Source organism: Hyla sarda, chromosome 7, assembly GCF_029499605.1.
Source record: "Hyla sarda isolate aHylSar1 chromosome 7, aHylSar1.hap1, whole genome shotgun sequence".
Lineage (NCBI taxonomy): Eukaryota > Metazoa > Chordata > Amphibia > Anura > Hylidae > Hyla > Hyla sarda.
Window position 1 is genome coordinate 34,898,593 of NC_079195.1, and position 27,703 is coordinate 34,926,295.

Sequence of the window (27,703 nt, forward strand, 5' to 3'; positions counted from 1 at the left end):
ACCCCATCTGTGGCCTCTCCTCCCATTCACGTGGCCTCTGGCGACCACGATTACTGCATCTTGTCGAACCAGCGCCCTGAGAACACAGTCCCCATTGCTGCCGCACCACCATCTCAGTGTGAAGAGGGTTCTCGCTGGAATGTAAAGCATCATCAGAATATCACAATAAAACCCATTGTGCAATTCAACAAAAAGGAACAGAACAAATCCTGCCCCAAGCAGCCCCCACCAAGCGCACCTTCACACGTCACCAACCAAAGCGCCACCTGTGGCCCCACCAAACCAGACGCACCTTGTGAAAGTATTGAGAATGTAAGCAATGCCCCCCTGGACCATAGGACTAATGTTATGGCAAAATCTGCACCGGTCACCAGTCCACCAGGTTCAGTGTTAATGTCTCCAGACTCCTCGCCTTGTCGTAGTGAAAACGGAGAGAATAGAACTGATGTGAAAAGTGGAAGCACCTCTGCATCACGGAGGTCTATGCGCTGCTATAGGAAATACAAGGGTTCCCCCAGTCCCCAAAAATCCCGGAGAGGCAGATCTATTGGTAGTCGGTCAGATTCAAGATCCTCCTGCTCCTCCTCTTCGTCCTCAAGGTCTCGGTCAGGGTCTCCTGCATCAAAGAGGAGAAGAATGTAAGTTTTTTTTCTTTCTTTACTGTTTGTATCTTAGGATATTAAGCATTGATTTTATTTGTGCTTTTACATTAACCTCTTGGGGACAGAGAGCTTACCTGTACGTCCTCGTCCTGCTCCCCTTCTATTAAATGCACTCAGGAACTGAGGGCGGGCCGGTCCCAGCGGCTATTTGCTGCTGGGACTTGTGATCATAGGTGACCGCAGCATCTTAAACTAAACTAATCCCGGCAGCTCAGCGGCGCTGACCAGGACCATCGCAGTAAAACCGCAATGTCCCGATCAGCTGGGAGGACGACGGTAGGACATTTACCGGCCTCCTCACCGTCAGATCCGTGGCTCTATGCTCCCAGCAATACAGGCTGGAGCAATCGAGCAGAGATAACAGATCAATACTATGCTATGGCATAGCACTGATCAGTGTATGCAATCCAAGGATTGCATGTTATGCTCCCCTATAAATAGTGTGTGTAAAAAATAAATAAAATTGAATCAACCCCTTCCCTAACAAAAGTTTGAATCACCCTCCTTTTCCCATTAAAAAAGTAAACAAAAATAAACGTATCGCTGCATGCATAAATAAAATTTATTTTTCCGCATAGTCAATGGCGTATACGTAAAAAAATTCCAATGTCCAAAATTGCATATTTTTTAGCACTTTCTATACACTAAAAAATTTATAAAAAATCCCAAAAAATGGTACCGAAAAAAACTTCAGATCACGGTGCAAAAAATGAGCCCTCGTGCATCCCTGTATATGGAAAAATAAGTTATAGAGGCCAGAAGAGGACAGTTTTAAACATTCTAATTTTCATACAAAAAGTTATTACTTTTTTAAACAAGTTAAATGAAATTGGACGATATTACAAAGTTAAAATTGGCGCATATGGGTGTGTAGGTGCAAAATTGAAAGCGTTATGATTTTTAGAAAGGGAGAAGGAAAAACTTAAGTGCAAAAATGAAAAATGGCCCCGTCCTCAAGGGGGGGTTTAAGGGGTACTCCACTGGAAAACATCTTATCCCCTATCCGTAGGATTCTGTGCTATTGCACAGCATTGATCAGTATTATCGAGGCTCCATTAATACAGGCTGGTGAGGCTGCCTGCATTATTGGAGGGCTGATCAGACAGGACATAGCACAGTAAGGGACCTCTGCCTGTCTTCCCAGCTGATCAGGACCCTGCTATTTAGTTGCGATTGGTCCTGATCAGCTCCCTGAACTAGCCAGGAAATAATTTTTCTGACATCTAGATGCTGCGATCAGCTTTGACTGCTGCGTCTAAAGGGTTTGTGCTGGACATCTGCCTGATTGGCGATGTCAAGTATCAGCTATTCAGACTGTATTAGTTTTTCATACTGAAAAATCCAGTCAAACTCAAGCTGCTTTAATCCCCAGCGATCAAGTGTAATCCTTGGAGGAACCGTCCCAGCAAGTGTGGATTCCCTTCAGTGCCCCCGCAGGGCAAATGAAACATTACACAGTTGATTTTAAATTAGTTGTGTATGCATGTAATGCTTGGGCATGCCAGCTCCTCAAGAGAAAGAGACCGCACTATTATCACTAGAGATGAGCGAACTTACAGTAAATTCGATTCGTCGCGAACTTCTCGGCTCGGCAGTTGATGACTTATCCTGCATAAATGAGTTCAGCTTTCAGGAGTTCCGGTGGGCTGGAAAAGGTGGATACAGTCCTAGGAAAGAGTCTCCAAGGACTGTATCCACCTTTTCCAGCCCACCGGAGCACCTGAAAGCTGAACTAATTTATGCAAGAATAGTCATCAACTGCCGAGCGGAGAAATTCGTGACGAATCGAATTTACTGTAAGTTCGCTCATCTCTAATTATCACCTTCAAAATGGATATTTAAATAGGGTGTCAGTCACTTTGGAAAAAAACAAAAACTTTTCACATGTCCTAGAGCTGTTATTCCCAACCAGTGGGCCTCCTGTTGTTGCAAAACTACAACTCCCAGCATGCCCGGACAGCCTTTGGCTGTCCGGGCATGCTGGGAGTTGCTGTTTTGCAACAATCAGCGGCACATTGGTTGAGAATAACTGCTCTAGGACATGTGAAAATGTTGTGCACTTTTAACCTTAACCCCTTAAGGACTGAGCGTTACCTTTTAATAATCCTAACTCTTTAAATTTTGCACCGAAAAATCCATATGATGACTTATTTTTAGTGCCACAAACTAAAATTTTTTATGACCTCAGTCATTTTACCCAAAAATCTACAGCGACACGGAAAATAAAAATCAGTGCGACAAAATTGAAGAAAAAACGCCATTTTATAACTTTTGGGGGCTTCCGTTTCTACGCAGTACATTTTTCGGTAAAAATGATACCTTATCTTTATTCTGTAGGATCATACGATTAAAATGATACCCTACTTATATAGGTTGGATATTGTCGTACTTCTGGAAAAAAAATCATAACGACATGCAGGAAAATTAATACGTTTAAAAGTGTCATCTTCTGCCCCTTATAAGGTTTTTTTATTTTTCCGTGTACAGGGCGGTATAAGGGCTCATTTTTTTTTTGTTCCGTGATCTGATGTTATCGGTACCATTTTTGTATTGATCGGACTTTTTGATCGCTTCTTATTCATTTTTTCATGATAAAAAGTGACAAAGACGCTATTTTGGACTTTGAAATGTTTTTTTTACGTGTACGCCATTGACCGTGCGGTTTAATTAACAATATATTATATTTGACATTTACGCACACGGCACCACATGTTTTTATTCACTTTTATTAGGGAAGGGGTTAAATTATTTAACTTTTTTTTTTTCTTCAGTGTTATAGCTCCCATAGGGGGCTATAACACTGCACACACTGATCTTTTACATTGATCTTTGTTATGCCATAGGATAACATAGATCAATGATTCTGCCACTTGACTGCTCATACCTGGATCTTGGGCACTGAGCAGTCATTCGGCAATTGCACACCAGGAGGCAGGTAGGGACCCTCCTCGTGTCCTACAGCTGTTCAGGACGCCGCGGCGAACAGCCCCCTGAGCTAACCGGCAGCAGTTTAGTTTCACTTTAGACATGGCGATCAGCTTTGAACGCCGCGTCTAAAGGGTTAATAGCGCGCAGCACCGCGATCAATGCCGCGTGCTATTAGCCACAGGTCCCGGCCGCTATGACGCGGCGCCACGCGTTATAGAAAGGGAGCGGACTCAGGGCGTACAGGTACACTCTGCATCCTTAAGGAGTTAAAAGGGTATTCCGGCTTTATACATCTTATCCCCATCCGAAGGATAGGGGATAAGATGTCTGATCGCAGGGGTCCCGCTGCTGGGACCCCCGTAATCTGTGCAGCCACCGGCATTTTGCGTTGGGTGCTGCTCCACATACTGAGATGTGACCTCATGGGGTGTGGCCGCCACGTCCCGGGGGCTGCCCCGAGATGTTTGCGATAGTGCCAATATATAGATTTAACAATATAAAACAAGTTAAAGGGGTATTCCTGCCTTAGACATCTTATCCCCTATCCAGAGGATATGGGATAAGATGTCTAAGGCAGGAATACCCCTTTAACTTCTTTTATATTGTTAAATCTATATATTGGCACTATCGCAAACAGGTGTGAACCTATTAAACATGGCAGAAGGTCTCCTTTGCAAGGTGTTTCCCTTATAGACACAGTAACTTGTACGTTTCGGTGCCTGTATACTGGAGGCTCGGGACCACTTTGGTCTTTTTCTAGTTAATGGGGCTGGGGGTCATAAACTTGGGTGAAGTTTGGGTTGTGCTCTGTATGTAGCACTTCAGTTTGTGACCATGTAGATGTGAGACTTTCTGTATAGGAAGCTGCCTGTGTTGGCGGTCAGCCCAGACTACAGGGTGCGGATTACCGCTCGCTTGTAATATTTGACTCGTCGTCATGTCAGAGGGTTTTTCAGGGTTACAGGCCAGACAGTAGCTAAAGGAGGAGACTTGCGATGGGATTATCCTTAGGGTTTGTTTTGGGATCCGCCTGTTGTTGGGTGTTATGGTTGTTTTGTTTTATAATTTCTCTTATGTACTATTCTGTCGGCCATGTTTGTTTGTCATATGGGCTTAGATTAAGAATTGACTAGATGAGTACCAGGCGTTGCTAAAACCTGGTGGGAGTTTTCTTAAAGGGATAATCCAGGGGATGGGGATCAGATGTCTGATCGCAGGGGGGGTGATGCAGCTACTGCTGGGACTCTTTGCGAGCTCCGTGCAGCACCCGCATTCCGTTGACGTGAATGGAAAGGGGTGGTGTGACATCACAAGGGGGCGTGGCATGACCTCTCCAGTCCCGGAAACACAGAGGTTTCCGTGACTGGAGCAGCGGCCCGACATAGAATTTGGGTGCTGCACGGAGATCGCGGGGGTTTCTAGTGGCGGGCCTCCTGCGATCAGGCATCTTATCCCCTTTGGATAGGCAATAAGAGGTCTATGGCTGGACTACGCCTTTAAGCCCCTGCAGTGGTAGGCTGCTCATCCTCACTGCAGTAGTTTCCATTCCCTATCCTGGCCCCTGCCCCCGTACTAAGGGTATGTTCACACGGCAGAATATTCCGCAACAGATGTTTCGGTTTTGCTACAAAACTCTTTATTCCGTTGTCCACAAATAGAATAGACATGTCTATTCTTTTTTGCGGATTCCGCTCAGAAATGCTTTGCAGTCTATAAGAGGGCGCATTTCAGAGCTGTCCTAGCACCCACCGGATTCTTGAAATGTACGAAATGTCCATATGTGTTTTCCGTGTGGACATTCTGCACAAATTACGGCGTGTGAACATGGCCTAACTATTCTGTGCATCTGCCTGCCAAAAGTTAAATCCTATTATGATGCTGGTCCTGGCAGCAGGATGTTTAAAAGTCCTGAGCAATCCCTGCAGCCCGAGAGTAACATGATCAGGAGATGTACGAAGAGTCCCATAGACTTGCACAGTACTTCCGCTACATCTCTTGATTGCGTTACTCTCGGGCTGTGGAGATTGCCCGGGAGTTTAAATCTAAAATTTAAATTAAATCCTGCTGCCAGGACCAGTGTCCTGGTAAGTATTATTTCACTCTTAGGCTACTCAGATTGTCCATCTGTATCTGGACATCACTAAACGGTACTTTTATTTGACATACAAGAAAAGTGAACAAAGTTTGATCCAAATATTTCCATCCATTTGGAAGTTGGGCTGGAACGTACAAAGATACGTTGAGTTTTATATCTCGGAACTGACCTATCTCTCATCTCCATACGCTACAAACATGCGTGCATGTCTATAGAGGGGGCATGGTGGTGCTTCTGCATTTGGCTTGAACACTAGACTAGAGCTGTGCATTTAATCTGAGTGTGTGGATTGATAGGAGCCTCTTGTGGCCATTAAAGGGGTACTCCACTTAAAAAAAACTTCTTCCCAATCCAAAGGCACGGCACCCCAGTCACCAGTGCACAGAGCAAACTCTGCTCCCTGCCGGATGACTGGTGACTTCAACCACCATGCCCCCTCCATTCATGTTTATGGGAGGAGGCGTGACGGTTACTACGTAGCCGTCACGCCCCCTAACATAGTCATGAATGGAGGGTGCGTGGCGGGAGCTTCAAGCTTCTATGTTTCCGGATGCTGACTCTGCTGGTCCGGGGATTGCAGGGGTCCCCAGTGGCATCAAATTTTTTCTTTTATATATTTTTTTTTTTGAGTACCCCTTTAAGAAGTAACGCAAATTATTGCTGATATTAAAGGATGTGTACAGCTTTGCGACCATTTATTTAACCTCTTAACAACCAAGGACGTATATTTACATCCTTGGCCGGCTCCCGCGATATAATGCTGGGTCACAAGGTGACCCCGCATCATATCGCGTGTCGGTCCCAGCATGTATCTGAAGCCGGGGCTAATAGCGCGCGGCAGCGATCGCGGTGCCGCGCGCTATTAACCCTTTAGACGCGGCATTCAAAGTTGAACGCTGCGTCTAAAACAAAAGTCGAAACCACCGCAGTGAAAATGCGGTGTCCCAATCAGCTGAGACACAAGCGGAGGTCCTCTTACCTGCCTCCGGCGCTTCCCTTCAGTGAGATACAGGCTTGAGCAATCGACCGCCGATAACACTGATCAATGCAAAGCTATGGCATTGCAGTGAACAGTGTATAAGATCAGTGGGGGAAATGTATCAAAACTTCTGAGTAAGAGTGGTGCAGTTGCCCATAGCAACCAATCAGCTCGCTTCTTTCATTTTAAAAAGCCTCTGGAAAATGTAATCTGGTTGCTATGGGCAACTGCGACACTTTTCCTGTACACAGGTTTTGATAAATCCCACCCCGTGTGTGCAGTGTTATAGCCCCCTATGGAAGCTATAACACTGCAAAAAAAAAGTGTAAAAAAAAAAAAAAAAAAAAAAAAAGTTAGTCATTTAACCCTTCCCTAATAAGTCCAAATCACCCCCCTTTTCCCATTAAAAAAATGTAAATAAACATATATGGTATCGCCGTGGGCGTAAATGTCCGAACTATAAAAATATATCCTTAATCCGCACGGTCAATGGCGTACGCGCAAAAATAACATATTTTTGGTCACTTTTTTATATCATGAAAAAATGAATAAAAAAATGTCCAATCAATACAAAAATTGTACCGCTAAAATTTTCAGCTCACGCCACAAAAAAGAGCCCCCATACTGGCCCATATGCGGTAAAATAAGTTATAGGGGTCAGAAGATGACAATTTTAAACGTATTAATTTTCCTGCATGTAGTTATGATTTTTTCCAGAAGTACGACAAAATCAAACCTATATAAGTAGGGTATCAGTTTAATCATATGGACCTACAGAATAAAGATAATGTGTAATTTTTACTGAAAAATGTACTACGTAGAAATGGAAGCCCCTAAAAGTTACAAAATTGTGTTTTTTCTTCAATTTCGTTGCACAATGATTTTTTTTCCCCGTTTCAAAGTAGAATTGGTGGCGCTAAAAATAAGCCATTATATGGATTTTTAGGTGCAAAATTGAAAGGGGTATGATTTTTAAAAGGTGAGGAGGAAAAAGCGAAAGTGCAAAAAACGGAAAAAACCTATGGTCCTTAAGGGGTTAAATCATCCCACTGCATGAGAAATTGCTACCTTGCCATAGATTAAAAAAATATGATTTTGTTTCTACAGCTTCCATTCAAACCTATATCTCCATGGTAACAGACTACAAACCTTTGTGTAGTCTGATTCTGCAGTCACACTCCCTTCATCCTCTACTTCTTGCAACTTTGCCAGATGTTAGGATAAAGTACAGGACCTGTGGAAGAAGGTGACTCCAGGATCAGACTACACAGGACTGGTTTGTAGTCTGTTACCGTGGAGACGGTTTTGCATGGATGCTGTGGAAATAAAACCATATATAATTTTTAAGATCTTGTGTTGCAGGTTAACAGGTCAAAACTTTGATTCACAGATTGGGGTCTTGTGATTAGTGAATCCTAAATAGAGCAATATGGACAGGGCTATGAATGGAAATTGACAGCTGGTTCACATGCACTGAAACCGATACGCACCTTGGGAGAGACTTATCAAAACCTGTCCAGAGGAAAAGTTGCTGAGTTGCCCATGGCAACCAATCAGATCGCTTCTTTCATTTTTGAAAAGGCCTCTGAAAAATGAAAGCGATCTGATTGGTTGCTATGGTCAACTGAGCAACTTTCCCTCTGGATAGGTTTTAATAAATCTCCCCACTTGACTGAAAATGATGCATCTCCTCCTCCCCGATCCACTGTACGGTTACATGTGGCTTATCTTGCATTCTCTTTCCCATAGATCCAGATACCGATCTAGAAGTAGACATCGATCACGTTCCTCCTCCAGGTCTAGTTATGGTTCGAGTAGCTCTTCTCGATCCTCCTCTCGTTCATCTTGGTCTTGCTCGCCATCATCCAGCCGATCCAGGTCACGATCAAGATCACCCTACAGGGGGAGACACCGGAGCAGAAGTAGAAGGTATGTTTATACATGGTTGTCAATGCTGGACAAGTATGCTCAGCCTGAGGGGCGGGGAGACGGTATCAAGATGGGTGTACCCGTCCTTATGATGGCGCAGCTACATAAAATCTGTGCCCATGTGGTCAGGAGCAGAGCAACCGCGTTGTGCCAAATATCAGTGGAGGCTCTGAACTCTGCCATTTCTCGGTCGGAAACCATTGGGGGACACAGATCGTGGGTATATGCTCTTGCCGCTAGTAGGCGCTGACACTAGGAAAACAAAAAAGTCGGCTCCTCCTGGCAGGCTATACCCCGCCTACTGGCCCTGAGCTCATCAGTTTTAAGCGTAGTGTCCTAGGAGGCTTATTTTATAGTTAGGGGCTGTTTAGTTTCTTTCATTCATTTTATTTTTTCACTGTTTTCAGGTGGGGGTTCAGGAGCATGGCGCTACCTGTTCCCCCATATGCGGCTAAGGGGCACGGGTCATAATATACAAATGCACCGTTAACCCCTTCCCGCCATCGGCCAGCACCTGGGGTAGTAAAGTTGGGTCCAGGTCCCCATACTTTCCCTGCTCGTCCTGGTCTGTAGCAGCAGGACGTGATGCAGGCATCCATAAGTCTGCCTGAAGATATCTTCAGGTAGAAAACATCTTCAGGTGAGTATATTCTAGGGGGGGGCCCTCCTTTTTATTCTAGTGGCAACCTCTGCAGACCCCTAGAATTATGTGACCCCAACCCCCCCCGCGAGCTCCTGGAGGGAGCCCTCTATTGGGGATACTTATAAAGGACTGGGGGCACTTCAGGGGGATTGAGCTCTTTGGCAGGGTCGGGGCACCGGAACAGCGTTTCCCTTCCTTCCCCGCCCCTGCCGGCTCGTGTATTTTTACTAGTACAGTCGGCGTCTCCCTGCATGCGGTCCGTTCGGCCGCTGCAGGGATTGCACGGCTGTTAGTTTAATTTTTGAGCCGCGCACGGCGGCTCCCTCAGCCGGCGCCTCTCCTTGCATGCGGTCTTTTCAGCCGCAGCAGGGATCGAGCAGCTGTCACTTTAGTTTTGGGCTCTCTCTGCTGGCGTCCTCCCTGCATGTGGTCTGCTTGACCACTGCAGGGATCAGACGGCTGCCTTTTTCCTCCGGCTGAGACACCAAAGCTACTGTTATTCTCGGGGGACATGGCGGTCGCGGTGCCGGAGCTTCGGCCGCGTGCGCCGAGGCTCCACCCACCGCCCGCTTCCCCAATGGGGGCTTAGTGTGCGCATCTAGGCTAATCAGTGGCCCCTATCAGCTGGTGCACGCGCTCAGTTGTTACTGTTCAGCCAATAGGCTGCTTCTGGGAGACTGCCTGCCTTGCTAGTGGCTGGCTCCTCCCCCCCTGCACTCTCTCTCTCTCTCTCTCTCTCTCTCTCTCTCTCTCTACACCTCTACCTCACGGAGGATACGGGGGCTGCCATCTGCTTCCAGTTCTGGGACACAGACAGGGTGATATTGTTATATTTTTTTTCTCTGCTGTCACTAGTTTCCAGCTATGTCCGACCCCATACCCGACCCACCGCCCAGACAGACAACGATGACTCTGGTCAATTACTGTGCTTGTGTGAGTTGTAAGTCCAAATTTCCAGTGGGTTCTACTGAATCTTCCTGCTCCGCCTGCTCTTCCAAACTGTCTTCGCCATCTGTTTCTGAAGCCCCAGAATGCGTGGGAACCGCCCCCCCCCCCCTCCAGAGTGGGTTTCTTCCCTTTCCCGGTCGATATCTGATTTGGCTAAGGTCTCCAAGTCGGTGGCTTCGGCCTTGGAGAGGTCATCCCTGCGAGGCTCTAGGGGCTCATGCTCTGTTTCCCCGGCACCGCTTTTTCCCCGCACTTCTAAGCGCGCTAAGGTAGTTCCCTCTGGCTCCTCACGGGAGCAGGTCCAGGGCGGCCACTCGTTTCGTAGGTCTCGCTCTCCCTCCCCGGCCCTGGGGTGTACCCCAGTTCTAGGGGTCGTTCTCCGGGTCGGCATTCGAGGTCTCAGTCCTCTCATCCTAGGTCTCCTTCACCCTCGGCGAGGGCTGCCTCCGCTGACTCCAGTTCCTCAAGGGAGGCGGTAGAAGAAGGTTCAGATTCCGCCTCGGATCATGAGGATTACTCGACAAAGCCCGATGTGGTGGACGGTTTAGTGTCAGCCATAAGGGACACCTTTCATCTGGAGGACCCCGGAGCTTCGGATCCTAATCCAGAAGTCTCCTTTCCCCGATCTCGGCATGCTCCCAAGGCATTTAGCTCTCCTGTGAGGCGTTTTCGGGGAATCAAGAAGGTGCAAACACGTTTTCCCTTCCCTCAGGACCTAGTCACTAAGTGGACGGTTCCGCCTAAGGTTGACCCACTAGTTTCCCGCCTGTCCAAGTCCACTACACTGCCCCTTGCGGATGCAGCATCCCTTAAGGATCCGGTGGACAAGAAAATGGAAAATTTAGCGAAGTCCGCATTTGAGGCCGTTGGGGCCTCATTTTCCCCACCTTTGCCTCCACTTGGGTGGCAAAAGCGTTGTCAGTTTGGGCTTCCCAGCTCCGCCAGGGGGCCCTTGCTGGAACTTCCAGGGAAGAACTTGCAGAAGTGGCTCTCAAGCGGGCAATTTCCTTTGTTCAGCCACTTTGGAATCCGCTCGCTGTTCGGCATTTGCCTCGGCCAACTTGGTTGTGATTCGTCTCGCCATGTGGTTGAAAGCGTGGGATGCTGACGCTGCGTCGAAGAGGTCTCTGACGGAGCTACCCTTCTCTGGTTCCCGCCTCTTTGGAAAACGTTTGGATGATATTATTTCTGAGGCTACGGGAGGTAAGAGTTCTCTGCTTCCACAGAACAGGGCTCGGCGCTCGTAGCCCCGCCGGAAGTAGACTTCCTTTCGGTCAGCGGCTTCGAGTCGCCCCTCCAAACAGGCGTAGCACCCTCTTTTAGGGCACATCAATCATGGAAGTCGAGCAACCGATCTGGAGGTTTCGCTGCCAAATCGGGTACCCGTAAGCCTGCCTCTTCCTGAAGGGGCGCCCCCACCCACGTCGGGTGGGAGGGCTGCTGTCTTTTTCAGGACATCTGGCTCTCTCAGGTCCAGGATGCCCTGGTGCGAGACGTTATTTCAGGAGGCTACTGCACAGAATTCTCTTCTCTCTCAAGACACCGTTTCTTTCAATTCCGCCCTCCTCAGTCACCTCCCTTGACGGCGGCTTTTCAGTCGGCTCTGCGTTTTCTCCTCTCCCAGGGGGTGATGGTGCCGGTTCCTCCGGGGGAACGCGGGTCAGGGTTCTATTCGAACCTCTTCGTCGTTCCCAAAAAGGAAGGCTCGCTCCGTCCCATCCTGGACCTCAAGTTGTTCAATCGCCATCTGTGCCTCCGTCATTTTCGGATGGAGTCCCTCCGGTCTGTGGTGGCCTCCATGGACCAGGGCGAGTTTCTTTCCTCTGTGGATATCCGAGACACCTATCTCCACATTCCGATCTTCCCGGCGCATCAGCGTTTCCTTAGTTTCACAGTGCCGGAGGGTCATTTTCAGTTTGTGGCACTCCAGTTTGGTCTAGCCATGGCTCCCAGGGTCTTTACCAAGGTCATGGCGGCGGTCATTGCCATCCTTCGCAGCCGGGGGATCTCCGTCCTTCCCTACCTGGACGACCTCTTAATCAAGGCCCCCTCTCGGTCAGAGAATTTGGAGAGCCTGCAGATCACACTTCACACCCTGTCCTCTTTCGGCTGGGTCATCAACTGGGAGAATTCACATCTGCTCCCCTCCCAGTACCTTATTTTTCTGGGGCTCCTTTTCGACACCGTAGTAGCCCGGGTTTGTCTTCCCTTGGACAAAAGGCGCTCTCTGCAGGTGGGGGTCTGTTGCCTGAGGTGCCCCCCCCCCCCCCGGTCCCGATTCACTTCTGCATGGAGGTCCTGGGCCGTATGGTGGCTGCCATGGTGGCAGTCCCCTTCGCCCAGTTTCATTATCGTTCCCTCCAACTGGCCTTTCTGGGCAGGTGGGACAAGTCCCCTTTGTCCCTGGATCGCAGGATTCTCCTGCCCCTGGCAGTACGTCAGTCCCTTCTCTGGTATCTCCACTCTCCCCTTCTTCTTCTGGGGAAGTCTTTTCTTCCCCTCCAGTGGCAGATCGTCACCACCGACACGAGCCTCATGGGTTGGGGAGGGGTTTTTCGGGACATGACGGTCCAGGGTCACTGGTCCCCTGGGGAATCCAGTCTCCCCATCAATATTCTGGAGCTTCGGGCGATCTTCCTTTTCCTCCTCCATTGGGAAAGTCTTCTTCTGGGTCGACCGGTCCGGGTTCAGTCGGACAATGCGACAGCCGTTGCATATATCAATCGCCAAGGCGGCACCCGGAGTTGCTCGGCGATGGAGGTCTCCAAGATTCTCCTCTGGGCCGAGGCTCGGGTCCCTGCTCTGTCAGCAATCCACATCCCGGGCGTGGACAATTGGGAAGCGGACTTTCTCAGCCGTTCGTCGGCGGATCCTGGGGAGTGGTCTCTCCACCCGGAGGTGTTTTCACAGATTTGCGATTGTTGGGGGACCCCGGATGTGGATCTCTTTGCATCTCGCCTCAACAGGAAGGTTCCCCTATTTGTAGCAAAATCGAGGGATCCCCTGGTCCTGGCAACAGATACTCTGATCATCCTGTGGATGTCCTTCCGACTCCCTTATCTGTTTCCGCCTCTTCCCCTCCTGCCCAGGGTTCTGAGGAAACTCAAGGCGGAGGGAGTCTCCGCCATTCTAGTGGCCCCAGACTGGCCCAGATGCACGTGGTACGCAGACGTGGTCCGACTGGCCGACTACGTGCCGATGCGCTTACCTCTTCGTCCCGATCTTCTCTATCAAGGTCCCCTTTGCCACCCAATTTACTGTCGCTGCATTTGACGGCGTGGCGGTTGAAACCGCGGTTTTGAAGGCCCGCAGGTTTTCTGAGGGGGTTATCCGTACTATGCTTCGGGCACGCAAACCTTCCTCGGCCATGATCTACCACCGCACTTGGAAAGCTTATTTTTGGTGTGAGGCGCAAGACTTCTCTCCGGTTATTTTTTCCCTTCAACGTCTTATTGCCTTTCTTCAGGCGGGGCTAGATCAACGTTTGACCCTAAGTTCTCTTAAGGGTCAGGTGTCTGCTCTCTCTATCCTTTTCCAAAGGCAGTTGGCCTCTAATTCCCATGTCTGCACCTTTTAGCAGGGTGTGGCCCGCATGGCCCCTCCTTTTCGGTCTCCCACGCCTCCGTGGGATCTCAATCTGGTGCTTGGGGCCTTGATGGAGGCTCCTTTCGAGCCCCTTAGGGGTGCCGCCTTTCGTATTTTCTCGTGGAAGGTCGCCTTTCTCATTGCTATCACTTCTATCCGGAGGGTCTCGGAACTAACTGGCGTCACTTTCCTGCCGTTTCCCCCCCCCCCCCCTTTTGGTGCTTCATTAGGATAAGGTGGTTTTCCGTCCACCTCCCTCCTTCCTGCCCAAGGTAGTTTCCTCCTTTCATGTAAACGAGGAAAGTGTTCTGCCTTCCTTTTGCCCCTCTCCTTCCAATGCCAAGGAGCGTTCTCTTCACACCCTTGATGTGGTCCTGGCAGTCCGGATTTATCTGTCGGTCACCTCCTCTTTTCGTCAGGGGGACTCCTTCTTCGTGATTCCTGAGGGTAGTCGTAAGGGTCTTCCGGCCTCCAAGGTGACCATTGCTCGGTGGATTCGCTCGCCCATTTCGGAATCGTAGCGCCGCAAGCCCAAAGTGCCACGCGCATTCCGCGTGTTCTGTTGGGGCTTCATGGGCTCTCTGTAATAGGGCTTTGGCCCTGCAAGTCTGTAAGGCGGCCACCTGGTCGTCCTTGCATACATTCACTAAGTTTTATCAAGTGCATACTTTTGCATAGGCTGATGCTAATTTGGTCCGCAAGGTGTTGCAGGTGGCAGTAGCATCCTCCTCCTCTGCTTCATTTGGGTTGAGTGTTTTTTCTCCCCACCCCGGGGACTGCTTTGGTACGTCCCACGGTCTGTGTCCCCCAATGGTTTCCGACCGAGAAAAGTAGATTTTTTATGCTTACCGTAAAATCTTTCTCGGAGGATCCATTGGGGGACACAGCGCCCACCCACAGTTTGGGTAGAGTTTTTCGTTTGTTCTGTCAGAGAGGTGGTTCGGGGTTTTTCTTTCGTCTGGTTCTATCGGACTTTTGCTGGTGTTTTCTCCTTTTTTGTCGGTTGCCTCCTATTGCTTTGAGACTAAACTGATAAGCTCAGGGCCAGTAGGCGGGGGTATAGCCTGCCGGGAGGAGCCGACTCTTTTTGTTTGCCTAGTGTCAGCGCCTCCTAGCGGCCAGAGCATATACCCACGATCTGTGTCCCCCAATGGATCCTCCGAGAAAGATTTTACGGTAAGCATAAAAAAAATCTACTTATAACCCTTTGAATGCCACAGTCAATATTAATCGTTGCCTTCTAAGACTGATGGAGAGCGCAGCACCTCCATTTTGGAATTTATGGCAGGGTTGAGGCCAATATTCTTGTATGTGCAGAAGGCCGAGGGCTGACTTCCTCAGTTTCTCCTTGCATACTTATAGTTCATAAGTCAGTGTTTCCCAACCATGGTGCCTCCAGCTGTTGCAAAACTACAACTCCCAGCATGCCCGGACAGCCTTCGGCTGTCCGGGCATGCTGGGAGTTGTAGTTTCGCAACAGCTGGAAGCACCCTGGTTGGGAAACGCTGACACAGGCTAAGGAAACCGATACATAAACAGTTTTTTATATGAATTTTACAAAGTTTTGACCGCCAGAATGCAAGGAGGCAAAATAAGATGTATGTTCTCTTTGGCGTTTCTTGCATCGGTTTGGTAATGTGACGTCTGTTTGATAGGTGCGAATCCAGAGAGAGTTATAACAGGAGGAAGATGTTTCACAAAGAGCGAGCCATAGTAAGTATTCCCAGACAGGGATGAACATATGTGGAACCTCCAGAAGACTGTCTGACCTACTTGTTTAAAGGGGGTTATACAGTATTAGAAAAACAGATAAATAAAAAATAAAAAAAAATTATATAAACAGCACCACACCTGTCCTCAGGTTGTATGTGGTATTGCAGCTCAGTTCTGTTGAAGTGAATGAAGCCAAGTTGGAATACCACATACAACCTGAGGACAGGTTTGGAGCGGTTTTTGAAGAAATTAGCTGTGTTTTGTATTCCTGAATAGGAGGAGTTAGTATTGTATTCCTGAATAAGAAGAGCTTGTTTACATGGGCAGATTTCTGGAATAAGCTGCTATAAGCAGAATTTCTGTTGTATGAACAGTAGCCTTAAAGGGGTAGTCCGGTGAAAAACTTTTTCTTTAAATCAACTGGTGTCAGAAAGTTAGACAGATTTGTAAATTACAAAAAATATATATATCTTAATCCTTCCAGTAGTTATTAGCGGCTGTATACAACAGAGTAAGTTCTTCCCTTTTTGGATTTCTTTCCAGTCTGACCATAGAGCTCTCTGCTGACAGGAACTGTCCAGAGCAGGAGAAAATCCCCATAGCAAACCTCTCCTGCTCTGGACAGTTCCTAAAATTAAGAGGTGTCAGCAGAGAGCACTGTGGACAGACAGAAAAGAAATTCAAAAAGAAAAGAACTTCTTGTGGAGCATACAGCAGCTAAGTATGGGAAGGATTAAGATGTTTTAATAGAAATAATTTACAAATCTGTTTAACTTTTTGGCACCAGTTGATTTAAAAAAAAAAATTATTCCACCAGAGTACCCCTTTTAAAGGGGTATTCTGGCCATAGACATCTTATCCCCTGTCCAAAGGGACACCCACCCCCCTCTTGATCTCCAGGACTGGAAATGTCATGCCCGCCCCTTCGTGATGTCACGTCACTCCCCATCCCATAGACATGGCATAATGTCACGTCTCCGTTCCTGGAAACACAGAGGTTTACGAGACTGGAGCAGCAGAACGTGGGTGCTGCACGGAGATCGCGGGGGTTCCAGCGGCGGGCCCCCCGCGGTCAGACATCTTATCCTCTGTGATTTGTATAGGGGATAAGGTGTCTATGGCCGGAGTACCCCTTTAAGGTGCTGCTCGTTGTCATCCCACAAGTTTAATATAAACTGTAGCTGTCATTTCATATGTATGAATCGTTAATAAGATTGTTCATGACATTTCAGGAGGAGAGGAGGGTTGTGTACATCGGCAAAATAAACAGTCAGATGACCAGATCGGAGCTGAGACGTCGCTTCTCTATATTTGGGGAAATAGAGGAATGCACCGTTCACTTCAGACAGGAGGGGTGAGTGTTTTCATCATGGAGCTGGTGTTAAAGCGTAAATGTTCAGGGCCCTGTAGTGGATTTGCAGGGTTTTTCCTCATCTTGCAGGGCTAATCTTAACCCTTTAAGGACCCGGGCATTTTTTTGCACATCTGACCACTGTCACTTTAAGCATTAATAACTCTGGGATGCTTTTACTTTTCATTCTGATTCAGAGATTGTTTTTTCGTGACATATTTTACTTTTAGTGGTAAATTTCTGTCCACAATTTCTTGGTGAAAAATTCCAAAATTTGATGAAAAATCTGAAAATGTAGTATTTTAACTTTGAAACTCTCTTCTTATAAGGAAAATGGACATCCCAAATTTATATATTGATTCACATATACAATATGTCTACTTTGTATTTGCATCATAAAGTTGACATGTTTTTACTTTTGGAAGACACCAGAGAGCTTCAAAGTTCAGCAGCAATTTTAAAATTTTTCACAATTTTTAAAATCGAAATTTTTCAATTACCAGTTCAGTTTGAAGGGGATTTGAGGGGCCTTCATATTAGAAATACCCTATAAATGACCCCATTATAAAAACTGGACCCCTCAAAGTATTCAAAATGACATTCAGAAAGTTTAACCCTTTAGGGGTTTCACAGGAATAGCAGCAAAGTGAAGGAGAAAATTCAAAGTCTCGGAAATACCTCATATGTAAAAGGCTCTGTGGGTGCATTAGAGGGCTCAGAAGAGAAGGAGCGACAATGGGATTTTGGAGAGTGAATTTTGCTGTAATGTTTTTTGAGGGGCATGTCACATTTAAGTCCCATTGGTGCCAGAACAGCAAAAAACAAACCCACATGGCATACTATTTGGGAAACTACACCCCTCAAGGCACGTAACAAGGGGTCCAGTGAGCCTTAACACCCCACAGGTGATTGACAACTTTTCGCTAAAGTCGGATTTGTAAATAAAAAATAAAAAAATTCCCACTAAAATTCAGTTTTTTTCTTTGAGGGGTGTAGTTTCCATAATGGGGTCACATGTGGGGAGGGTTCCACAGTTCTGGCATCATGGGAGCTTTGTAAACACACGTGGCCTTCAATTCCAGACACATTCTCTCTCCAAAAGCCCAATAGCGCTCCTTCTCTTCTGAGCATCGTAGTTCGCCCGCAGAGCACTTTACATCCACATATGAGGTATTTATATATTCAGAAAAAATGGTGTTAAACTTTTTTTTTCTTCCTATTACCCCTTATGAAATTGAAATTTGGGATAACACCAGAATTTTTGTGAAAAAAAAACACATTTTTCATTTTTACGTCCACCTTTAACGAAAATTCTTCAACACCTGTGTGGTGTTAAGGCTCACTATACCCCAGTCCTGACCGGCCAATCGCAGGGGATAGGAGGAGGTGGCACCCCTGCCACCTCACTCCTATCCTTCAGGATGATCGGGGCGGTCTCTGACCTCTCCGATCATCCCTATTTTCCGGGCGATCAGGTCACCAGAGACCCGATCATCCCGGGGTCGCCGATCTGAACTGATTGGCGATTTGCGGTGATCGCTGACATGAGGGGGTGGGGGGGTTTGCACGGTGTGCCTGCTGAATGATTTCCTACACCCAAATAAAATCAGGGGGTGCATCAATAGGGGCATAGATGCCCACAACAAGGAAATAATTCTACCGCTGTACAAATCACTAGTCAGACCACACATAGAATACTGTGTACAGTACTGGTCAGACCACACTTAGAATACTGTGTACAGTACTGGTCAGACCACACATAGAATACTGTGTACAGGACTAGTCAGACCACACATAGAATACTGTGTACAGTACTGGGCACCAGTGTGCAAGAAAGATATAGTGGAGCTGGAGAGGGTTCAAAGACGGGCAACCAGGGTAATACGGGGAATGGGAGGACTACAGTACCCAGAAAGATTAGCAGAATTAGGGTTATTTAGTTTAGAAAAAAGAAGGCTTAAGGGAGACCTAATAACTGTGTATAAATATATCAGGGGCTGTACAGAGATCTCTCCCATGATCTATTTATACCCAGGACTGTATCTATAACAAGGGGGCATCCTCTACGTCTAGAGGAAAGAAGGTTTCTACACCAGCACAGACGGGGGTTCTTTACTGTAAGAGCAGTGAGACTGTGGAATTCTCCCCGGAGGAGGTGGTCATGGGGAATTCTGTAAAAGAATTTAAAAGGGGTCTGGATGCATTTTTGGAGAGTAATTACATTACAGGTTATGGATTCTAGATTTATAGGGACAGAACGTTGATCCAGGGATTTATTCTGATGCCTCTATTTGGAGTCGGGAAGGAATTTTTACCTCGGGTATGAGGTTTTTTTTTTTTGCCTTCCTCTGGATCAACTCAGTAGGTGCTCCTGTGGTTCTATATGGACTCTGGTCTTTTTTCAACCTTATGAACTATGTAACCTGTACGTACACCCTGGGTCCTTAAGGGGTTAAAGGCTAAAAAAAAAATATTCTCTTTTTTGACAACTTCTAATAGCTACTCAGGTGTCTTTTTAATGTAACTGGATATGGTCACTGGTCTGTTAGGCTGACTTCACATATGTCTGGAGTTTGGGTCACTGAACCCAGCCTAAACTCGCCACAACTAATGACAAAAGTGCATCAGTTGTTAAGCATCCAGCGGTCATTAATTGTGCGTGGCGAATAGGTGAACACAGCATTCTCCTGTCCGGCACACACAAAGGATGTATTCCACCGTACCATGTCCAATTTGAGATGCCTGATAAATGTCAACTGGACCCATTCAAATAAATGGGATCAGTTTAACAATCGTTTTCGTTTTCCCTCCAGTAGCCTACCACAGTTTTTGGTCTGGGTGAAAAACCGTATTGAAAACGTAGTCAATGGGAACTGTACACAACCATATGTGCGTACGGTTCCATCCGGTTTTCACAATGTTTTTTTTTTTTACTTTGCAAGTTTTTTTTTTTTTGGGGGGGGGGGGGAAATTTCAAACAAGTGAAACTTTATTCATAATGGAATGAAAAGTTAAAAAACGTATACGTTTTTCTTAAAAAATAAAAAAAAATAAAAACTGATTCAACAGGACATCATTTTTCAAACCGTATACGGATAAAAATAAACTCCCCCACAAGTCCTCGCCAACCATTCCAGTAAAACCATTTTTAAATTCATTATTTGTTAAATATTACAAACATACAAAATCTGCATAGCTATATTACCCAATGTCCATAATTTACGAAGAGTGTTGTGTAGTTTTTTGTGGGTTTTAATTCCCTACAACTATTTTCCATGGTATTTACTAAGGTTTCCCTAAAAAGGTTTCCCTAACTGCACTTAACTGTCAGGTTTTTCTCAGCTCAAATCCACCACATTTTCTGTGGAAACCTTAGTAAATATTATGTTTTTTTGTGAAAATGTTGGGGACATTCCCCCGTTTCAGCAACCACGCCCCTTTTTCCTTGCCACCACGCCCATTTTATGAGTAAAATGAAGATTTGGTCAGGTTTTTACAGTTTTTTGGCGCAACTTCCGGAGCAAACACAATTGGTGGCGCAACGCGTCAAATTCTGGTTCACAACCCGACAAAACAGGTTGGGTTTTCAGTAGTAAATCGGCCAATATTTTATAATAATCACAGGATACAAAAACATTCGCCCCTTTACCTTGTATTGTCCCCCGACCTAAACATCCTTCCCCTCCCCCTTAAAGGGAACGTCTCATCACTTTTGTGCTGTCCGAACAAAGTCAACTGGGCGGTCCTTGGAGGCTTCTCCCCACCCACCAGTTTTCACTGATCGATGACTCCTTGTATCCAACATGGATTGATCTATCAATGACAGCCGGCCTGAAGCCACTGGGAATCAGCCTGATGACCCTTCGTAAAAGGGTTTCCTGATAGGACAACAGCTCTAATAGTTATTTTCCGGAAACACTGGCCCCCATTTACTATTGCAAACCCAACATGTTTTGTCTTGTTGTGCGCCAGATTCTGGCCCATTGCGGCAGAAATTCTGTCTGCGCCAGAATTTAAAAAATCCGACTAACTCTCCATTCTACTAAGAGAACCTGAAAAGGGGGTGTGGTCACTGAAGAGGGGCGTGTTCCCGATATTTTTACAAACCAACATATTTACTAAGGTTTCCACAGAAAATGTGGTGGATTTCAGGAAGGAAAACCCAACAGATCAGAGCATGTGTGGGGGGAAAAAGCAAAATGTAGGGAAAAGTGGAAAACGTAGGGAAATCTTAGTAAATACCGTAGAAAATAAATTGTAGGGAATTAAAACCCACAAAGAAACCTACACAACACTCTTAGTGAATCGGGGCCACTATTACATGCTGTTCTTCTTCCTCTAGTGATAACTACGGCTTTGTGACGTACCGCTGCACCAGAGAAGCTTTTGCTGCTATAGAAAATGGACACAAAGTGCACCTTCCAGATGAATTGCCTTTCGATCTCTGCTTCGGAGGAAGAAGGCAATTTTGTAAAAGTAATTATGCTGATCTAGGTAAGTACCGAAGTTACTGTTGTTACAACACAGCCATTAAAGGCTAAAAATAACCTAAGCAAAGTCTACATCAGTATTTTCCAACCAGGGTGCCTCCAGCTGTTTTAAAATTACAGCTCCTAGCATGCCCGGACAGCCAAAGGCTGTCCGGGCATGCTGGGAGCTGTAGTTTTGCAACAGCTGGAGGCACCCTGCCAGTTTACTACTGATCATGTTTCTCTATGGCAGGGTTTCCCAACCAAGGTGCCTCCAACTTTTGCAAAACTGCAACTCCCAGCATGCACTGACTGCCTTTGGTAGTCTGGGCATGCTGGAAGTTTTAGTTTTGTCTCAGCTGGAGGCACCCTGGTTGGGAAATACTGCTGTATGCTGTGCCTGGAATGCCCTTACCCACTGATTTTATCCGTTACTGTATATACATCTTTTTACATTATTCTAATAAAAGTTTTGTTTCTTGGTAGCTTTTCATTGGGGGACACCGATACTATTGGGTATAGGCTCTTGCCACTAGGCGGCGCTGACAGTAGGATATACCCGCCCACTGGAGGTGAGGTAACCAGTTTTAGCTAGTGTCAGTAGGAGGCAAGACACAGGTCTGGGAGCTTCCCAGACCTTGTGTTTAAAGAAAAAAAAAATATATATTTTCTAGTTAAGTACGTTTAGTTTTTTTCCTCTTATTATTCTAAATTGGGCTACAGTAGCATGGCGCTACCTTATCTCCCACATGCGACAAAGGGGCACAGTGCATAGAGTATGGACCGTTAACCCCTTCTCATCAACGGCCAGCGCCTGGATGTGTACCTTGGGTCAGGGACCCCCACTGCCCCTGCTCGCCTCGCTATGGCAGCCTGGCATGATGTAGCATGGCCTTTAGCTGGCAGAAGAAATCAGGAGATGAGTATAGCCAAGAGATAGGTAGATATGTGCCCTCTTTTGTGCGTTGATTCACTTACTGAACCTCTCTGGGTCTCTCTTGCCTCTGCTACTCTTTGGACTCGGTTCCGCAATGGGACAATTTCGGGGGCTAAGGTCCCGATATCGTTGAGTCAGGATATATCTATTATTCTCCTGCCCGTAGACTCAGTCTAGAGCTCGGGAGTTAGTGATGGTTGCGGTCTAGGGCATGGTGGCACTCCTGCCCAGACTTCTTTGCGATCCCATTTGTGGTGCGGTGTCTCTGTACTGCACCTTTCATGTCCAGACATGAACCTATGTCTCCCGGAGCGCTTCGCAGCTGCTGGGTTTGTTCACCCTACGTGTGTAAGCCTTCTAGGAGACCCTGGAACGTCCAGATTACGCCAGTCGGGCCATTTTGCCATCTACGTGGACGTGCTTTCCTCTTTGCGTTTTTTTACCACTGTTCTGGCACTGTCAGACTGTCAGTTACCGCCCGGGTGCTCGCGGCGTTCCCCTGGGACTTTGGTTTTGAAGTGTGCAGCTTTTCAATTTCGGTCATCGATCTGATGAATCGTGCCTTTCTAGAGCCGGTTTCAGTCTCTCTTCCTTTTTTTCCAGAGGCTCTGGTCTCCAACTTGACTGTTCGCCCTCTTCTCAGGCGTGCGCTGCTCTCCCTGGCATTTTTTTTGCCATTTTTCTTGAACTGGTTGGTTCAATATGCTGGGGTTCCCTTGTCGGGCCCCTTCTATTTTTGTTTTCCAGCCGGCTTGGCCCTCTGTTTCCAGAAGTCTGTTTTCTAGCTCTTTTCAACCCTTCTTGTCTCTCTCAATGTGGACCATAGGTTTGAGTCTTTATAACGTACGATCCCTTCCTTGGCGTCCTAGTCCATCTCCATGGACGGTGGGACCTTCTGGACACTCAGTTTCTGGGTCTCTGTTGCCTCTTGGCCCAGGGTTTCGTCAGTTTCTGGACTGTCTGCCCTTCTCTGGTTATTTCCACCCTAAGGGACTGCTTTTGTATGTCCCAATAGTATCTATGTCCCCCAATGAAGAGTGACTGAGGAGGAGATTTTTCCCTTTTTTGTACACTTAAAATCTCTTTCTCGTAGCCTTCATTGGGGGGACACTGCACCCACCCATTTCTACATTCCTCTTTTCCGGTTCTTTTTTTTGTTTTTTGTTTTTTCCTCCGGGATTCTTTTCCAGGGTCCTTCAGACATATTTCTTGTTGGCTTCTCCTACTGCTTTGTGACACAACTGATTACCTCACTTTCAGTGGGCGGGTATATCCTGCCAGGGAGGAGCCGACTGTTTTTCCTAGTGTCAGTGCCTCCTAGTGGCAAGAGCCTATACCCAATAGTATCGGTGTCCCCCCAATGTAGGCTACGAGAGAGATTTTACGGTGAGTACATAAAATCTCTTTATTTCAGATTCGATCCATGACGACTTCGACCCCGCGCCCGTTAGAAGTAAATATGATGATCTAGATTTCGACACCTTATTAAGACAAGCGCAGAAGAGTCACCGGAGGTAACGCTACGCCTAGCCCATCCATACTATAGGATCATATATAACCCAACAAGCTTACCTCAAAACACTGGATATATGGCCATTCACTAAATACGAGCATGAAGAACTCCCTACGTTCGGAGTGGAGGTGGGAGGAAGTGCTGGATTATTTTTTTTTTTTAAATAAATAGAAAAAAAATAATCATAAAAAAAGGTTTAAAGACATCATAAATTTTTTTTATAAATTTGTTTTTCTAACCTATTTAACGGCGCTTAATGTGCATTCTGGAATTGACTGCGCAGATATGATGAGAGGAATCACTATGCAGATCAATAAAAAATATATATGATATATAAAATGAGTCCTTGTGTTTCATTATTTAGGGCTGGAGATTGGAAGGTTGGTAAATTTCTTGGTGTTAAATATATTTATAATATTTTTTTTTTCAATCAACTGATGCTAGAAAGTTAAACAGATTTGTAAATTACTTCTATTTAAAAAAATCTTAGGCCTTCCAGTACTTATCAGCTGCTGTATACTACGAAGGAAGTTTTCTTTTTGAATTTCCTTTCTGCCTGACCACAGTGCTCTCTGCTGACACCTCTGTTCATTTTAGGAACTGTCCAGAGCAGGAGAGGTTTGCTATGGGGATTTGCTTCTACTCTGGACAGTTCTTGACATGAACAGAGGTGTCAGCAGAGAGCACTGTGGTCAGACAGAAAGGAAATTCAAAAAGAAAACTTCCTGTGGAGCATATAGCAGCTAAGTACTGGAAGGATTAAGATTATTAAATAGAAGTCATTTACAAATCTGTTTCTTTCTGGCACCAGTGGATTTAAGAAAAAATGTTTTCCAGTGGAGTACCCCTTTAACCCCTTAAGGACCAAGGACGTATGAGTACAGAAGCTGAGCCACGCGGCTAAAAGTGAAAGTAAAAACTGCTGGTTAGCTCAATGGGCTGTTCGAGATAGCCGCGGCGAAATCGCGGCATCCCGAACAGCTTACAGGACAGCCGGAGGATCCCTACCTGCCTCCTCGCTGTCCGATCGCCGAATGACTGCTCAGTGCATGAGATCCAGGCATGAGCAGTCATGCGGCAGAATCATCGATCACTGGTTTCCTATGAGAAACCAGTGATCAATGTAATAGATCAGTGTGTGCAGTGTTATAGGTCCCTATGGGACCTATAGCACTGCAAAAAAAAAGTGAATGAATATCATTTAACCCCTCCCCTATTAAAAGTTTGAATCGCCCCCCTTTTCCCATAAAAAAAACCAGTGAAAATAAACCTATATGGTATCACCGCATGCGGAAATGTCCGAATTATAAAAATATATTGTTAATAAACCGCACGGTCAATGGCGTACGCGCATAAAAAATTCCAAAGTCCAAAATAGTGCATTTTTGGTCACTTTTTATATCATGAAAAAATGAATAAAAAGCGATCAAGAAGTCCTATCAATGCAAAAATGGTACCGTTAAACTTCAGATCACGGCGCAAAAAATGAGTCCTTATACCGCCCCATATGCACAAAAATAAAAAAGTTATAGGGGTCAGAATATGACAATTTTAAATGTATTAATTTTCCTGCATGAAGTTATGATTTTTTCCAGAAGTGCGACAAAATCAAACCTATATAAGTAGGGGATCATTCTAACCGTATGGACCTACAGAATAAAGATAAGGTGTCATTTTTACCGAAAAATTTACTACGTAGTAACGGAAGCCCCCAAAAGCTACAAAACAGCATTTATTTATTTTTTTCAATTTTGTCGCACAATGATTTTTTTTTTTCCCTTTCACCATAGATTTTTGGGCAAAATGACTGACGTCATTACAAAGTAGAATTGGTGGCGCAAAAAATAAGCCATCATATGGATTTTTAGGTGCAAAATTGAAAGTTATGATTTTTTAAAGGCAAGGAGCAAAAAACGAAAATGGAAAAAACCCCGGTCCTTAAGGGGTTAACTAGGGAGTTTGTCTTGATGATAAACATTTGCCCATTAGGTGGCAGTGTTTGTTTGGCATTATAACCAAAGGGAATAAGGTGAGGTATGCCCTGAAGCCCTCAATGATAGATGGCCCTTGGTATATCACCCTTCAAAATCAAACTTCAGATCAAACAAAAAACACCAATGATTCCAGATAAGATAAATGTAACCTTTACTGCTACATTAAAATAATGTTACAAAGATGCACAGTAAAATTACAGTAAATGGAGATACAAGTGTGTATATATACTGTCCAAAAAATATCAAAATGAAAACGCTAAATAAAACCTCTCAATCAGTAGATAGCAGGTAGGGTAGGAAAAAGGGTACAGGTGACCATCCCTATTCTCCACCCAATAGCAGCTATCCCTGCCTAACCTATATTTGCCCTACCTAATATAAAGTGTGGAGGGATATAGGGTAACAATTAAATCTCTGACTCCTTCAAACGCGTTTCTCTCATATCATTTGAGTTCTTCAGGGATGGAGGAGAGATACCGTATTTTTCGCCGTATAAGACGCACTTTTTCTTCCCCAAAACTGGGGGGAAAAGTCTGTGCGTCTTATACGGCGAATACACCCTTATCGTGACGGTCCCTGCGGCCATCAATGGCCGGGACCCACTGCTAATACAGGACATCACCGATCGCGTTGATGGCCTATATTAACCCTTCAGACGCGGCGATCAAAGCTGACCGCCACGTCTGAAGCGAAAGTGATACTAACCCGGCTGCTCAGTCGGGCTGTTCGGGACCGCCGCGGTGAAATCTTGGCGTCCCGAACAGCTTACAGGACACATGGCGGTCCCGAACAGCCCGACTGAATAGCCAGGTTAGTGCTTACAGGACACCGGGGGGGACCTTACCTGCCTCCTCGGTGTCTTCTCCGTTCAGGGATCCCCTGTATGGCCGGCGTTCTCCTTCCTCGTCGTCGTGTACGTGCGTCGGCGTGCGTAACAACGTGATGGCGGCAACGGAGAGCGAGGATACCCGGCCGGCACCAGAGACGTTCCGGAGCGACGGGGACACGGCGACAGCGATGGAGCGACATCCAGGGCAGCGGTGACGGGTCCGGAGCGGCGGGGACACGTGAGTATTACCTCCTATGCAGTGGTCTTCAACCTGCGGACCTCCAGATGTTGCAAAACTACAACTCCCAGTATGCCCGGACAGCCAACGGCTGTCCGGGCATGCTGGGAGTTGTAGTTTTGCAACATCTGGAGGTCCACAGGTTGAAGACCACTATTGGGTTCAAAATCTTTATTTTTTTTTAGATTTTACACCTATAAATTGGGTGCGTCTTATACGCCGGTGCGTCCTATAGGACGAAAAATACGGTAACTAAAAATACACTCAATGCAATTATGTGGAGAGCCCACACAATGTACAGAGGAAAATGGTATAACAAAAGAGGTAAGTAATATTTAGAAGATATCAAACTGGTATGAAATTACATATCGCTAATGGATGACATAGGTATAATCAAGAACTTTCTTTATTTACTGTAGTTAGATAAATGTAGATCCATAAATTAGATGGATATTCGACAGTAAGGTATCCACCCAGTGCTCCTAGTATGGCCCAATAAATTGGATTAACAGGATATTCATTCACGGGTCCCTTATTAGTACCTACGGGAGAAAGTAAACACAAGTATATGTAAAAATAGCTGTAGATTGACAAAAGCCCATATGACTCTCCTCAGAAGATAAAATAGCAGGATCACACATTTCGTATGTCCCACAGTAAAAATTACAGAGAACAGATTTTGGAAGTGTCCCTTATATGGTTATTAAAAAGCCTGCTGAAGATACTGAAACAGAGGGGATGCTACAAAAGATATAATAGAAAGAGTAATAGTCAAGTAGATGTAACAATATGTTAAAGTTGCTGAGTTGCCCATAGCAACCAATCAGATCACTACTTTCATGTTTTTTGTTTTGTTTTGAAGGCCTCTGGAAAATGAAAGTAGTGATCTG

At 46.1% G+C, this 27,703-nt stretch overlaps 1 protein-coding gene and 1 long non-coding RNA gene across 2 annotated transcripts in view; one reads left to right on the forward strand and one right to left on the reverse strand.

Annotated features, from left to right (window-relative positions):
- PPRC1 (PPARG related coactivator 1) overlaps window positions 1-24,068 on the forward strand; it is a gene marked incomplete in the record, with an annotated part of 55,153 nt that extends 31,085 nt beyond the window's left edge. Inside the window, 6 exon segments of the mRNA XM_056530777.1 lie at window positions 1-638; window positions 8,414-8,593; window positions 15,425-15,482; window positions 16,715-16,836; window positions 21,176-21,327; window positions 23,654-24,068. Coding sequence (XP_056386752.1) covers window positions 1-638; window positions 8,414-8,593; window positions 15,425-15,482; window positions 16,715-16,836; window positions 21,176-21,327; window positions 23,654-23,757 — 1,254 coding nt within the window.
- Window positions 496-27,703, reverse strand: part of LOC130282493 (uncharacterized) — a 47,096-nt gene continuing 19,888 nt past the window's right edge. Inside the window, exons 2-3 of the long non-coding RNA XR_008846421.1 lie at window positions 8,424-8,560; window positions 496-616 (exon numbers count right to left, since the gene is read on the reverse strand). This is a non-coding gene — a long non-coding RNA (uncharacterized LOC130282493). The remainder of the gene's footprint in view (window positions 617-8,423; window positions 8,561-27,703) is intronic.